Source organism: Lutjanus erythropterus, chromosome 5 (genome assembly GCF_056507025.1).
Source record: "Lutjanus erythropterus isolate fLutEry1 chromosome 5, fLutEry1.hap2, whole genome shotgun sequence".
NCBI classification, from domain to species: Eukaryota; Metazoa; Chordata; class Actinopteri; order Lutjaniformes; family Lutjanidae; genus Lutjanus; species Lutjanus erythropterus.
This window is the reverse complement of record NC_139321.1, coordinates 39,371,027-39,386,648: the sequence shown is the minus strand read 5'-3', so window position 1 is coordinate 39,386,648 and position 15,622 is coordinate 39,371,027. Positions and strand designations below refer to the sequence as shown.

At 38.2% G+C, this 15,622-nt stretch overlaps 1 protein-coding gene across 1 annotated transcript; it reads right to left on the bottom strand.

Moving 5' to 3' along the window:
- Positions 1-599: 599 nt before the first annotated feature.
- On the bottom strand, positions 600-14,616 carry pcgf1 (polycomb group ring finger 1). Its single transcript, XM_084719800.1, has 9 exons — positions 14,491-14,616; positions 10,868-10,973; positions 10,547-10,699; positions 10,231-10,302; positions 8,507-8,612; positions 8,329-8,371; positions 2,835-2,921; positions 1,119-1,199; positions 600-810 (listed from the first exon to the last, which is right to left on the bottom strand). The coding sequence occupies exons 1-9, from the start codon at positions 14,575-14,577 to the stop codon at positions 760-762; spliced, it is 786 nt and encodes a 261-aa protein (XP_084575926.1). The 5' UTR covers positions 14,578-14,616; the 3' UTR covers positions 600-759.
- Between the last annotated feature and the right edge of the window lie 1,006 nt (positions 14,617-15,622).

The window sequence follows — 15,622 nt, the reverse complement described above, 5'->3', positions numbered from 1 at the left end:
GCCTTCCTGTAGCAAATTATTGTAAAGGAGAATTAGGCGTCTTGTGCTTTTTTAAATAGCTATTAATATTTAAAACCACAACTATTCCTGACTGATCACAACTCTTGTAGCCAAGCATCATTCAAACACGATTTGGGGCATCTGACACTTGTTTGCATAACTAGTAGATGCCAAAAAATACTAAAGCATTGCACAACATTTTTAAAAATAGTGTGAGGCTCAGGAAGAGCCTACACTTTACTGAACACTCATGATCAGCTTATTTTTCAGGAATTCTGAACTTAATATTTCAGAAAACAGAATAGGGCCATTCCCATACTTATCCAGACCTGCGAATTTCTAAAATCAAATTCCATACTTTCCACACATAGTAGGAACTCTGTTCTTATGTATCCAAAGTATAGGAAAGTACTGATGTATAAAAAAATAACTTAAAAATGAAATAAAACTGCAATGAGTAAAAATGTATTTCAGTTTTGTTAATATTATAAACCTGTCCGAAAGTGATCATTCCATCTATCATGTGATACACACACACACTCACACACACTCCTTTAGTGTTTGAGGCTTTTCTGTGTAGATGAAAGCATACTCCCCTGTAAGAAAAAAATAGAAACTGTGAAAATTATTTTTCACGTTTTAGATTTATTTTCAAAAATACAAAACAAGGAAAATAAGTATATGTACACAAACACTATTAAAATAGAATATGTATTGTACAAAATATGTACACAGCTGTCCTCAGAGGGAAAACGAGTCCTATCTGGTCCTTTTGTCCTTGATGGTGTAGTGAAGGACTAATGGTTGAGCCTAGAGGAGAGAAGATTTTTAGTATTATGTGGGAAGGAAATATCTCAATTAACTACAAACATTCAAAATTTGTTTTTATTTTTCATGTGTGCTACGATCTAGTCAAACTAGCACTCAACTTAAAGTGTTTCATTTGAAAATATGTCAATTTGAATGCACTGATTTATGTGAAATTTTCTATTTACCATCACACTGTCAGTGAGCTTTACTGAAAATTTCAACATAAACTGCAATGCAAAGAAAATGTGCTCCAGTGTGAAGGACTGTATGACATTTGTTGGCACTACTTAACAGTAGCTGTACCGTACCTTGCCAAACCAGTGTGAGAGCCATAACCGCTTCATGGTCATGTGATCGGGCAGAGACTCATTATTGAACAACATCTGGACCTATAGGGAGACCACACAAACAGATGTGAAGGGGACTCTGGAAGGAACATCTGTGATTATTTTTATATGCGAAACATGTTTGCTGTTAGTAAGAAGATGTGATGAGGAAGCAGAAACTTTTTTTAACTGATAACATACTTAAGTCTCAATGACACTGTCCTTGACATGAACTCCAAAAATATTTGCAGCTCAATCAGAATTATGAAGACACATGTTATTTGATGGAAGATATAACTCAATCCGCCTTGACTGAGCCTTCACACTCAGAGCGAGTCACAGGAAATCTATTAATTCCCTACAGAGTGAGAAACACTGCTGATATTAACAAGTTTGTTGGCTGAGAAAATCTGGACAGGGACTGACTTTCCTGACTCTTAAAAGGGTCACATTTCTCTAATTTTAGACACATGCCAGCAGAAACATGTGATTATTGACTAATCTTCAAATGATCTGATTATTTGATGATGAAAATAGTTTCATCGCTGCAAGCAAGTCCCTTAATTATGTAGCACAGAGCATAGGGGTGCAACAGATCACAAAAGTCACAGATTGGATCAGCAAAGAAGAAAAAGAGGTGGGATTAGTTAAATTATTAAGTGCACTTGGCGTTGATCTCTCTCTGTCAGCAGTTACCACCATAGTAATGTAATAATAATAATGGTAATAAAATATATAAAAAATAACTAGATATAATAAAAATTGCACTGTAATAATAATGACAGTATACTTAAAATACTATACTTTACTGTATTATGTATATACTATTGCACATATAATATAGAATTATACACTGTACAGTGAAATACACTCCTGCACCCTGTAGTCTGGATTAATGTCCCGCCCACAGCACTATATGATTGGTTAGAAGCCAATCAACACGTGATTGATTGACGCTGTGTCACAGACACACACACACATCTCCACCAGAGGTGCTGCGTAGAGGTTAAGACAGCAGATATCATCAGTGTTTCCAAGTATGTCACAAACTTATGATCTGTTTCTATGACGACAGCATAGTTACACCTGTGAAAATGCAAAAAAGTAAAGCACAGCGCACATCTGTCCTGTCTTTTCACTGCAAGTCTGCATTGAGATTTCGGATATTGTTACTTATATAAAAGTAACAGCATCAGTAAGACTGTTTTTCACAGTATGATGAGTACAAGTAGTCTGTGGATCACAAGTGTTCCAAACCATTGTACCCCTGACACTAATATGGGATTTTTTTACCAATATATGAGTTAAGTAAACATCTGCTAATCAATCAATAATTATTTTGATACATAGGAACATTTTGAGGCGGTCTTACAAACGGTGAGAGAAAGGGGTGGACACTTCATTTCACACATGAACCTCATTTTTAAAATCTTTACCAATAAAGTCTGAACAAATGTTGAATAAGCCAACCTACAATTTATCAAAATCATTATGTTAAAAGTAAAAACAGCAAGTTTAGATGCACAGTAGCAAGTGTACTGTATGATTATTCAAGTAAAATTACCAGAAATGAACACAGCTCAATGAGCATTTCACACACTTGTCTTCATTGGCACAAGACATTGAATACTGACCAATATTTAATGTATGGACATTTGTAGCATAATGTCTTTAAACAGATGATGATTATAGACTGACCTGGTGTTTTTCCACGTTTAGCCGATGACAAAGCACTTTCCGAAGGTGTCTCACTTCCGCTCGGACAGAACAGCGAACAAACTTTTGCTGAAGAGACAAAGTCAAACACACACACTGTAAGACTTCTGAGGACCAACATGACACATTTTAGTCAAGAGGATAATTCCAATAAATCATGACCAGCTGTGCATTAGTGTTTATGGCTCCAACTCTTGAGCTAGTTCAGGAGATTTCTTGTTCCATTAATTTTTCATTTTTGCTTCGGGTGAAAGAAAAAAATGATATGGAAATTTCATGTTATGATTATAGTGACCAAAATTATCACAATTACCAGTATGATCACAGTATTGTTAAAATGTGCTGAAAATGTTCACAAAGTACTGATACACACACTGATATAGACTTGCTAACTTTGGTTGATGTTGGACAATATTTACTGTTTTTCAAAGCGCAGTTATCAAACATTGTTATTATAACTACAGTTTGATATGCTAATACTAATTGGCTGGAATTATATCATGGTTTATCACTAATCAAATTATCATTACATCAATAATGCCCTCTATACTCCCTAGCTAACGTTTAAGAGAGACATTATTTTTGAGTTCATATTGTTATTTGGGGGTTCTAATGGAGTAGGTTTGCAGGCTTTAGTGTTCATAAAATATAATGGCCATTTTTGCTCTGCTTTAGCTCCCGTTCTCCCTCCTGAAAAGCCCAGTCTGCTCTTTTCCAATGGCACTTTTGGCCGAGCCGAGTCAAACCATGCCGCGCTGATTTGCATTTCCGTTACCATTTTCATCACACTGAGCCACGTCCAAGATGGACCTACTCTTGAGTGGAGCCACAGTGAGCCCGACCCACCTCCAAGCGGGCTGCTGTGACGTCTCGCCACCCACAGCAAACCCATGATGACCCGAGTGTTGTGATACTCAGCTCGTGTGTGTGCAGGAGAGCAGAGAGAAAGACGTTTCTCTTTATGTTCTGCTCTCAGTACTTCTGTAGCTTCTACCTGAATCTCTGCTTTGAAATCTAGTTTGTCTCCTGTGTCGTTGTTTGTACTTTCAGGTGTCTGCATTATTTTATTCTTTCATATTTGCTTTCAGCTGTGTTGGGGTGGTTGGTTGTGGTTAAGTTACCGATGATGAAACCCCCGAATTAAAATATTTCCTGTTTGTGCTGCTTCATAATTAAAACATTTAAATAACAAAACACCAGGGGACTTTTGTTGTAAGGAAATTAAGGAAACAGCGCATTTATCTCAGAGGTGTATATGAATGACTTAGCTATAAAGCTGCTCGACTCGAACCTCCTAAAGCTTGTCTTCAGTTAAAAGACACACCTTCAAGCAGGTAGCCCTGTTGTACAGAAATGTAAACCCCCGGTGAGCTGGGCTGACAACCCAAGTCAAACTGAAACAAGCCAGGCCAACTGTGTGTATGGAGAAGACCCACAGGTATTCAGTGGGTGGGATGATGGTCACCTATCTAGAGCTTCTGTTCAGCCCTTTTTGACATCATAAGAGGAGACCTGTGATCTGGAACATACATTTTCTGAAGGGGAGCTCAGAAAAAGAAGAAGATGGCTGTTTCTCATATTTTGGAGGTCTTTCAAGACACTGGGGACACATTTTTGTTGAAAAAACAATGAGAAAGTGTATTTAGCACTGGATTTGTTGCCAACTCACTCACCACTTATGAAAGTACCTTATTGCTCAGAGAGGAGACTGATATTTTTGGTTTTGCTGTTCAGAAATATAAAAAGCTTGTCATTTATAAATGTCTCTTTGGTTTTGATTGAAACACTAGAAGTGCAAGGTGCCGTCTCCCAACTGCTGCTTTTAATTTTAGCACTCAAATCTTTAGTGTTTTTATATTCCAACTTAAGTTGACTGTAACAGGCTGTTCTACAACAGATCGCGGCAAAACACATTTCCAGCATACAAGAAATGTAAACTCACAACAAAGTAACGGTAAATCAACAGGGTGTGGCAGACTCCTGTTACTATTAGATTTACAGTGAAGAAAAGCCCAGCTGAGCCTACTGCTGGACGTTTTCCGGTCCCAGCTGACTTACTGCCCACTCTGAAGTCAGAGCGCTAAACTTCGATTTCCCCTTGAATTCAGTGCGAGACAGTATTTCTTTATAAGCTGAGGCAAAAGTATATTTTCTGAAATTTCCACCTGGGTAAAAACAGTGGATTAAAACTGAACATGCAGGGGAGACAGAATAGCGTGCAGGTTAAGAGTCTAACTCAAATCCAGAACACTGCAAGGACACGGATAAACATAACCCCCCACAACGTGATTAAGCTTGAGTTTTTATTTTTAATAGGTGTGGTCTGAACTGCCAGTGGATCTTTTTTATAAGTTCACAGAGTCGTTAGAGTGCAACACAACTGCATTTGAAGAGCCAAGAATGGAACCAATGAAGCTGCATGCTCCCATTACACAAGGTAACATTAGATACAACAATAAACAACATTTTAATTTCACAGTGGTCAAAGAGGACATGGGTGAAGGATTATACCGTAACGAGTGGAGCAGTCACAAGATCACTTCACTAAAACTCTCATTCACATCCCGCGTGACTTTTCTAGTTTTATATCATTATATTTAATATTAAAGCTGCAACTCTGATCATTCTAATTTCCAATAATTAACTGATCGCTTGCAGGGCTCGCCCAGGGAAATTAAACTCTGGTGTTCAGGCAAGTGGAATTCCTCGTGCAGTTGTCCCATCAGGCACGTGAAAAATGAGTGGCAGCTCTGATCCCAAACGCACTGCACAGTGAAATAACGAGTGACTGTCTTGTTTTTGCCTTGCCTTAACTGCTACTGCAGAACTGTCTGCTCCGCCAAAGTCAAAGCTAGCTAGCTAGCAGCTACGAGTCATCGCTATATTTTTTGCCATGGCTGCTAACTGGTCTGCATTAACTCTGCTGTGAAAAATACAAGCAGACGCTGTAGTAACATTACATAAACATTTTTCTCCACCTTACCATGTATTTATTTTTTCCTTGATCTCAGAAGGACAGTCAGTCTTTCCGTCTCATGAATCTCTTTAATGATTTCAATCCAATTATCTACTGTAGGTGGGCTGGTTTTTAACCATTTATAAGTGATTGCTTTTTTTTTTGCTGCTACAGTTAATATTTTCAGGAGATATTTGTCATTTCCTGTTATTCCTTCTGGTAAATCACCCAAATAAAGTCACAGGCAGGTCATCGGGATCTGCTCTCCGAGAACGTGCTGCATGATTCTCCAAATGCTTTCCCAAAATAGCAGCTCCAGAAAATGTGGTGATGATTTTGCCCCCACCATCCCCACAGTTTCTCCAACACAAGGCAGTGTTCCTCAAAGGGGAAGGCGTGGCGAGTAACACACAGGCGCAGTTTGGCTGTGGGTGTGCTGACCAGAGGTGGAAGGATTTAGGTCCATTACAAAAGTACAAATTTTAATAGGCCTACATTTTCTATAACAGTGAACTAAGTTTGGTTGTTGGGCAAATAAAAAAAAAAAAATCCACTTGTCTGAAAGGCAACTGGCTGAAAAAGCCTGTCTTGATTTTAGTCATTTTTTAAAGCAAAGATGTCAAACATCTGCCGTGAGTGTATTTGCTGCTGTTCATTGTCACAATAACAGTAAATAAGGAGTCTTTGGGTTTTGGATTGTTGGTTGGTCAAAAGCAGCAATTTGAAGATGCCACTCTGGGAAATATAAATGATTAAATCATCGTCAGATTGTATGATAATTAATATAATTGTCAGCTGCAGCCCTATTAAATATTCTTCTCATGTTGTAAAAACACATTAAGAGCCCAAAAGAACAAGTTTGAATATAAAATCAAGACCAAACTTTTCTCTATTCTGGAAATAAAGGAAAATGACTGATGGCTCAGTCCGTTGAGCATCTTTAAAATCTGACAGAGCAACCTAAATCTGAACTCTTGATTTGAGCAGCCTGTCTGTTAAACAATGGTGCCATCTGCTGGCTGAACAAAGTCTTTACAGCATGCAGGTCGATGTCGGCTAAGCGGCGTGGACAATAAGCACAGTGGAATCTGACACATCCTATGCTTCTTAGTTATATAAAACCCCCCCCACCGCCCCATTAATCTTTGTTCAAGTCCTGATTCATACACTCCCAGTTCCCTTCTTACATTCATGTCTCTTGACAAATTGGGCCTGTCAAGAGGATCCAGCCACATGGGGAAAAATCCCAGTAATAAGTGACAAGGTAGGCATTTTTTTCAGGTTAGTGGGTTTGATATTGGTTAGCAAGCGTGCTTCAAACACACACTTTAAATTAGCAGGATGTAAATGTGTACGAGGAAACACTATGAGAATGATCATACTGTAAGACAGGGAAGTAATGGGAATATTTTCAAAATAAGGTGTTTACTTATGTTGAAATTAAATTTTTACTATATGTCAGATACCATGTTACACTTTCCTACCCATCTTCTGCTTTCTTTTATATCAATTTGGGGAGTTTACCACTACAGTACATACAATAGATAATTACTATGCTCTGTAGTTTGGATCAATGTCCCACCCAAAGCACGATCTGATTGGTGTGAGTAATAGCCAATCAACACAGACACAGGATGCCACAGACAAACAGACACAGAGCTGCACCACTGAGCAGAGAGGGGCAGTGTAGAACTTAAGACAGCAGATATCACCAAAGTTTTAATGAATATCACAATCTCATGATCTGTTTCTATGACGACAGCATAGTTACACCAGTGAAAATGCCGTAAGTCAAGGTCAGGATTTAATTCATGGCGATGTGACGGCTTTTAAATCAGTCGCTCTTCCTTTTTATAAACTCCGCTGCCTCGCAGAGATGAGCTGCAGAGTAAGTGCACACATCTGTCTTGTCTTTTCACTGCAACTCTGCATTGATATTTTGGGTATTATTACTCAAAAAAAAAAAAAAATAACAGCGACAGTAAAACTGTGTTTCGCACCATGATGTAGTCCACGGATCACATGGGAGGCAATCTGTTGCACACCTTCTTCTAAATGCTAAAAATCACCATAAAACACTGAGTCATCATCTTAGCCATTTAGTCTCAACACACCTCAACTCTTCGCAAACAATTCTAACATCTCCATTTATTAAGAAATTAGCAGTTTAGCTGGGAAATGAAGAATGATTATATGCCTCACTGGTGTACTTGTTCCACTTATCCCTGTCTCTGTGTGAGTGCGAGGCAGCCAGAGTAACCAGCTCTGAGTGCTGAATTCTGCTGCTGCTGCAGATGTCATTGTGCCATGTATTTGCTTAGCAGTTAAGGGTAGAAAATTACTTGTTAAGGCTTCAAAAATGTGCCCCTGGAGACATGTTTTGCACGGCTGTGCAAACCTGTGAGCTGAGTCACTTTGAAAGCATCCATAACCAGCGCGACAGTTTCACTAAGTACACAGGCTTTTTTGAAATACAATCCTACATATATCAAAGGTAATTTATAGCTATATCTGACTTACCTGAAGAGTAAGTTTCGTCTTATCTTTACCAGCAAGCGATGAACTGTAAAGACAAAACAGAACAGACAGTTTTGAAAATGCTATGTTAGGCAGAATTAACTTGGTAGTCTCACACATTAAGCATTACATTTATCAGTCTTATCTCATTGGGATTGTACAACATGATATAAAAACTCACCTTAGCCTTTCTAAACACAGCGAAACCTGCTCATCATATCTGTAAAAGTGGGCTTTTGAGTGGTCGAAGCTTGTGTATGGTAAACCTGTAGAATCGGGTACGGCATCTAGTGAGAAGGAAGAAAAGGGTTTTAAATAAATTAAAAATCAACGGCCACATTAATCACCATGTTGTTTATCATCTAAATACAGGTGCAGTTTGAGTCTGGCAGGCAAGCTGCTTTTAACACCTGCCTGACAAACAACTGTTCAGAAATCCTACGCAATGTAAAAGAAAAAAAACAAATCATATCTGCAAGGTGAAACAATTAGTTTAATGCATGAACAGTGTAAAAAACTGGCATTAACGTATACTTTTTCTAACTGGTGAGACCAAATGATTCAACCTGCAGCTACTTCACAGCAGCTTTTATATTTCTTGATTACAGCTGTGTCTGGTACTGGGGAAAATCCCATTAAGTACAGTACAGGATGTGGTGTGTTTTGCTTTTCCGGGTTATTTGAAATAAACAAAAAACTGTAAAATGAGCTGTCTTACCATCATCCACACAATGTTATCTTGAATTTTACATTTAATTACATGTATCCACACATGATAGCTTATATTTTTGTAGAGTTGCTGACCATTTTGATTAGGGCTGCACAATTAATTGCAAAAAAATCGCAATATGGCCAAGTGCAATATCCAAACCACAGAATCAAACTGCAATTTTTGCAAAGAGGAAAAATGTGTGAGAAAACGACATCATAATAAGTTTCTGTAGTGCTGCAGAAATGACCTGGCCTAAAAGTCTTGTTCTCCAGATCAAAGAAAATATGTTTGTTTGGTTCGGACCTCAATAAATATCACATCATCATGATTCTAATCATTTTTTTAGTGAACATGAATATTGTAATCTAAAACTGATCATTTCCACCAATCATACTGCATATCGCAATTACAGTCATAATAATCGTGACGTGACTTTTTTTTTTTTCAACCAAATCATGCAGCCCTAATTTTGAGCACTGAAGGCTTATTTAAACTAGGGGTGCACCGATCTGATACTCAGTTTAGGTGTCTGTTTCATGCTGACCAAAATCATTGGATCAGATATCAGGGGGAAAAAAGTAGAATCAGATACGATCCATTTGCCTAACTAAACTATCATGCAAATTCTTAACTGAACTTTGAGTGATGTGCTGTAAAGAGAAATGTGTCATGAACAACACAAACGAGCAGCACGTGTCCCATAAACAGCAGCAAGAACTGAGTAAGATCTGTCAGCAGCACTGACTTCATGTCAGCTGCATGGACTTATTTTAAACTCAAGGAAGTAAAAAGCAAAACAGCAAAGTGCAATTTTTCAGTTTATTTAAGTTTATTTCAAATGTTTGAATGCTGCTAAAAGCTCTTTGTGTGAAAAAGTTTCAATAAAAAGAAGCAGCAGTATTGCATAACTGAGTCATGTTGTGGGCTGTTTTTTTTTTTCCTTCGTGGGAGGAGAATATTTGTGTCACAGTTTGATGTTTTTTAGATGGTTAGGTTAAGCAAAATACATCCATATAAATGTATCAACAGCTCAGCTGTTTCAGAGAGGTAAATTGACAGTATCAGATTGGTATCAGTAGGTAGGTTGCTGTATCAGACGTTTACAGTCATGTGACCCCTGAGAAGTTTTGTGCAACACAAAAGATGTTAGAAACAGAGAAAAAAAGTAATCTCACATTAAATAGAAAACTTACCGTCTCCAGCTGGTTGGATGACCCTCTCTAACCCGCGTGACTGATAAAACTCTTTTATCCTTTTGTCTTCACCTGTTTAAACATGAACATGGATATTAGACAAACATGATATACAATACTGATTTTCAACTGAGCAAAAACAGGTGACTGAATACTACAGATACTTAACTAGTCTGCAGAAGCCACTTTTAATTCTAGTAAAACATTTTATTATTTTAGATTTCACAAGTACCAAACCGTAAATGTTGACAGTTATGGGCACTTCAGGTCCTAACTATTCGCAGCATGGATGCAGAGAACAGCGTTTTTTACGTACTTTCTTGTAGTCCAGGCACCAGTTTGTAGACAATGTCCTGCATCACTCGATCCAGTTTGAGGTTGAGTAAAGGCTGCGTTTCATGGATTTTGATGTTGCACATTGGACAATACTTGCTTGTCTGTAGGTACTTCACAATACAACTTTTACAGACTGTAGAGAATAAAGAAAGAAAGACATTTTGTTATCATTCCGATTCCTTCTTTCAGTGAAACACAAGCATATTCTGAAAATGGCAGAAAGATTTTTACTATCTATCGACAATATACAATATTAACATGAGAACAGATAATAATTTTGTCCAGCTTTATTTAAACTCACAAGTGTGCAAACACTCTGTAATTGTTGTGGCATCTATGAAGTAACCCGCACAAAGGTAGCAGACAATGTGTTCATTCAGGTCCTTGATCTTCAGCTTAACCTCCTCCTGTCAGGACAAAGAAAAAGGTGTTTTAAACAGTTAAAATTTTGGTATAAATGTAAAATAGAGTATTTCTCTGCAATGTCAAGCTGTAAACTCAAAGCAAGCTTCTCACCCGACAGTAAAATTTTTTGTTCTGTGGTATTAAAATAGCTCAACATCAACGGACACATAAAGAGTGACACTAAAAATATTTGGATGATGTACGAGACAAAAACTGCTTAGCTCTGTGGCTACCTTTAAACGGACACTTCACCCCAAAATCATCAATACATATTTTTCCTCCAACCATAGGGGCGTACTATGAAGTGAGATTTCTACGTCACGAAGGTGGCTCTCTTTTAACTTGGCTAGACTGCCAGGGTAACTTGTGCTGAGCTCATAACCTGGTCCACAGCAGGTTATGTTCAGAGTTTCAGATTAAATCAGCTGCAAAAAGTGCCACTCTTTATCTCTTTTCCCTGTGACATTCTTTCTGAGCCATATAGATTCTCAGCTGAGGGAATGTGTTAAATGCAAAGTCTCTGAGCTGTACATGTTATGCATGTTCTGTACATTAACCTGTATGCATCATGTTGGCATGGAAACCTTCAGTGGTAATGAGAAATCTTTTCTCCCAGTTTGCTTCAGCTCATTTTAACACTAAATCTTACATAGCATCTCATACATACACTAAAAGAATGATGAAGCAATTATAGACACTCTGAATGATATTTTTAAGCTTCATCCTGATTAGTTGCCAAGTCTGTTTTGCACTGCTGATATTGCAGCACAGAATGCTGATTAGAAAATATTCTATTGTTATCGTGGATAATATTCAATCAGTAACATTCATTTAATTTTGAAAAGTGATCATTCATTACAGGACAGTGTGACCCAAGTGTCATGTTTAAATATGCCATATCAAGTTTAGCCCTAAAAATAAAAAGAACAGGCATTAAGATCATAAAGTCAATTAGTAATTTTCTGCCAGCAGAAAATTACAGCAAAAGTGTTGCTTTTTGCCGTTATCTATTTTTATCCTTTGATAGCTCTCCATTATAATGACTTATTTTCTGAGGTAGGTGTCACACAATCACAGGGCTCAACAACAAGGACAGCAAAGTAAAACGCCACGTTGGGCAAGTAAATCTGATGACTCACTTGCCCATCTGGGCAGGTGGTGAAAAAGGACTAAACAACTTTGATAATTGACTAATCGCTCCAAATTATTTTTCATGGATTTCCTATTTTACTCCATTTATCACATTAAACAGAATGTTTGGGGGTTTTAGACTGACAAAATATATTATTTAATATATTTAAAGACATCACCTTGGACTTAAGAAAAAAAAACTTGGACACTTTTCACTATCTGACACTGCAGCCCTAGATTAACCATGTCTGTGCACTTTAGTCTTTGTTGTTATGTCAGCTGATCAAAGGATTTGTACAGGATCAAATAAAAACTGACTTCAGGCAAGTAGATTTCTTAACACTGAACCCTGAATGAGTCCATTTTGTGTGGGGGACAAAAAAAAGTCGAATGATGCACCAAATGCTCCTTGTGTGAACAAGCACAGAGCCTGAAGAAGAAAGCCTGATCAACAAAGAAAAAAACATGTGACTGGAGTTTTCCCATTTTATCAAGCCAGCTCTTGCAAAGAAAGCTTGCTTATGTTGAGTTTCTTCCATCGTACAGTCTGTTGTTCTGCTTTATATCCATCTACATTGTTCTGATCTGAGTTGCTGAGTTCTGGGAATATTGGGAGGGAGTTTGAACTGTGAGGGGTTAGTTTGCCCAAAAATTAAAATTCAGTCATTATCTACTGACCAGGAAAACACTGCTGCACAATCTTCTAAACAATGGAAGTGAATGGTGACCACTTTTCAAACAGAAAAGACAATTGGGGGAAAAAACATTAAATAAAATAAAATAAAAAATAAAAAAATAAAATAATATGCCTCTATACTGCTTATCTGGCATAATCCAAGTGTCCTAAAGCCCTGACATGCCGTTTGCACACCACACACACCCAGTTCAGGCAGTGTGCATATGCATGTGAACGTAGCTCCAAGCAAAGAATCTATAAGGCTAATAACATGGTGTAAATGAAATCTTTAAAGTCAACTTGGCATGTCGGGGCTTTAGGAGACTTGGATTACACCAGACAAGCAGTTTTTTTTTCAGTTGATTTTTACTTTTGAAAATTGGTCACAATAGACTTCAGTTTTTTGGGAGATTCTGCAACGCTGTTTTCACTTATGTGTGATCAAGCAGTGTTTTGTGCACTAAAAAACTAAACCCGGCCTTCATTTGGCATGTGAGTAGATAATGTATGAATTTTCATTTCTGAGTAAACTGCTCATCTGGTGTAATCTAAGTCTCCTAAAGTCCCAACACGCAGAGCGGACTGTTGGTTACACCATGTTTTTAGTCTGAATCTTCACTGTAGATTCTTAGCTTGAAGCCACTTTCATGTGTACATGCACACTGTCTGAACTGGGTGTGTGTGGTGTAATGGCGTGCAAACACATATCGGGACTTTAGAAGACTTGGATTATGCCAGACAAGCAGTATGGAGGCATTTTATGTTTACTTCCAGTTGTTTTATCCGTTTTAAAATGAATCAAACATTCACTTCTATTGTTTGGGTAATTCTGCAACACTGTTCTCCTGTGAAACTCCAGCAGTGTTTTGCAGACTGACAAGGTAAATGTGACCGTCAATCAGCATTAGATGGAGTAGATAATGACTGAATTTTCATTTTTGAGCGAACTACACCTTAGGATAGTGTTATGATTCCGAGATAATGAGCAACAAAGTGCGCAGAGGATTCAGCAGGAGGTTACATATTTGATAGCAAACTAAAATATCCAACTGCATTCAATACAGAACAGAACTGGTCGCCTTCAGTCTGTCTTGTACTTGGGGAAATGAGTAGTTCAAGTCCTGCATCTGTCCCCTGGCTAAATGTGCACGCCGTTTCTATCCCTTTAAGCAGAAAAGTAGGTCGGGGTTCAAATTTGTTTTTTGGATTGATGGGGAATGTTGAGATCAACGTAACTCATTAATTCAAAGACACTGGACAAACAAGTGCGACAACAACGAGGTGAGCCCCGTCCAACGCACCGTCGTTACTTCGAGAGCCGAGAGTGAACCCGCGGACGGAGTGCAGCCACCGTTACCGTCCCACTTCACTCGCATATCGCTTTAACTACAACTAAAGTCCCGGTAGAACTAATGAATACGGCTGAACATGTGGCTTAAAATGAGCGAAATAGCAGTTAATTGACATGATTTCCGCACGCTGCTCCGCTGTGGAGGCAGAACAACACGGGTGGACTCCCACCGTCCGCGCATGCCCAGACGCAGCTCCCTTCACAGCGCTTCAACAGCCGCTCTCCCTCTCCTCTCCATCAGCGCCGCGGAGACGACAACGATCTCCCGTCAATGCACGTCTTTAACTCGCCTCTGCTGCAGTTTGAGTCCCCGCACGCCTCCACCCCAGTGCCACCGAGCTCCAACAACATGCCCACTCACCTCGTTCCTCAGCGGGTCCAGTTTGTAGACGGACTGTAGCTGATTTCGTAGCCGCATCGCTATGGCCATCGGACCTTGCTCCGCCATCTTTGGGAATTATGCTTACTTCCGGGTAAACCGGATGTGGCATTTTGTGCTGCTGAAGGAGGCGGGTAAATGCGAAATATAAACCAGAAAAAAAGGAAAAAATATTTTTTTTAAAAAAGTAAAATATAAACGTATAAAGAATAAGAAATCACTGTATTCTACCCCCGAAATAAATAAATAAAATTTATAGTGTCACATGCGCTATATGCAGGCCATATTTCCTTAACTGCATGGAACAACAAAAAGCAGCACAGTCTACATTCAAGAGTGGCTCTGAAATTGGACACCACCTGAGGGTTTTTATATACTTATATATAAAAATACTGTAGACTTTGCAAAACAGAATCTTTTACTTTATAAAACAATTTTCTTTTTTTCATTTTTCATTTTTCATTTTCCTCCAGTTAAATGGGAGTTGGTGGTGGGCTTCAGATAGTTCATACATGTAAGATTGGCTAAAAATAAAAAGAGAGAGAAACAGAGTAGGCCTATACTATGAGGATATGTAAATATATTTCAAAATGAATTATATGCTGTAACCTTCTTTTTCTTGACTGTTGGTGTTCTCCAGTTCTTCTGGGCTGTGGGTAATAAGTGGGCTACAATATGTCTTTCTTTCTCTCATTTAATTTTCACCAATACGGCACAACAGTACAAACACACTCCAACTTATGGGTACAGTGATATCTCTATACTGTTAAGCACGAGGCACTCTCTGTGTCTCACCCATACCTGTCCCTACAAAAACAAGGGCAGGTAGGAACCAATTAACTCAACCAAGGGAATACTTCACTTAAACACTGCACATGAACATACAAATGAAACAATATACAAGGTACTATAAATGACAATGAAATAATAATTTACAAGTACCTCAATGATGCCGTAAAAATATTATTACTTAAATATAAATAATACACCCTCAGTACTGCTTAATAAGAAACACAAATTTACACAGTAACTTTAGTAATAAAATAACCCAAAAATATATTGTGTGCAGTAATTACAGCTACATGCTACATTGTTATTTATTTGGCAAATATCA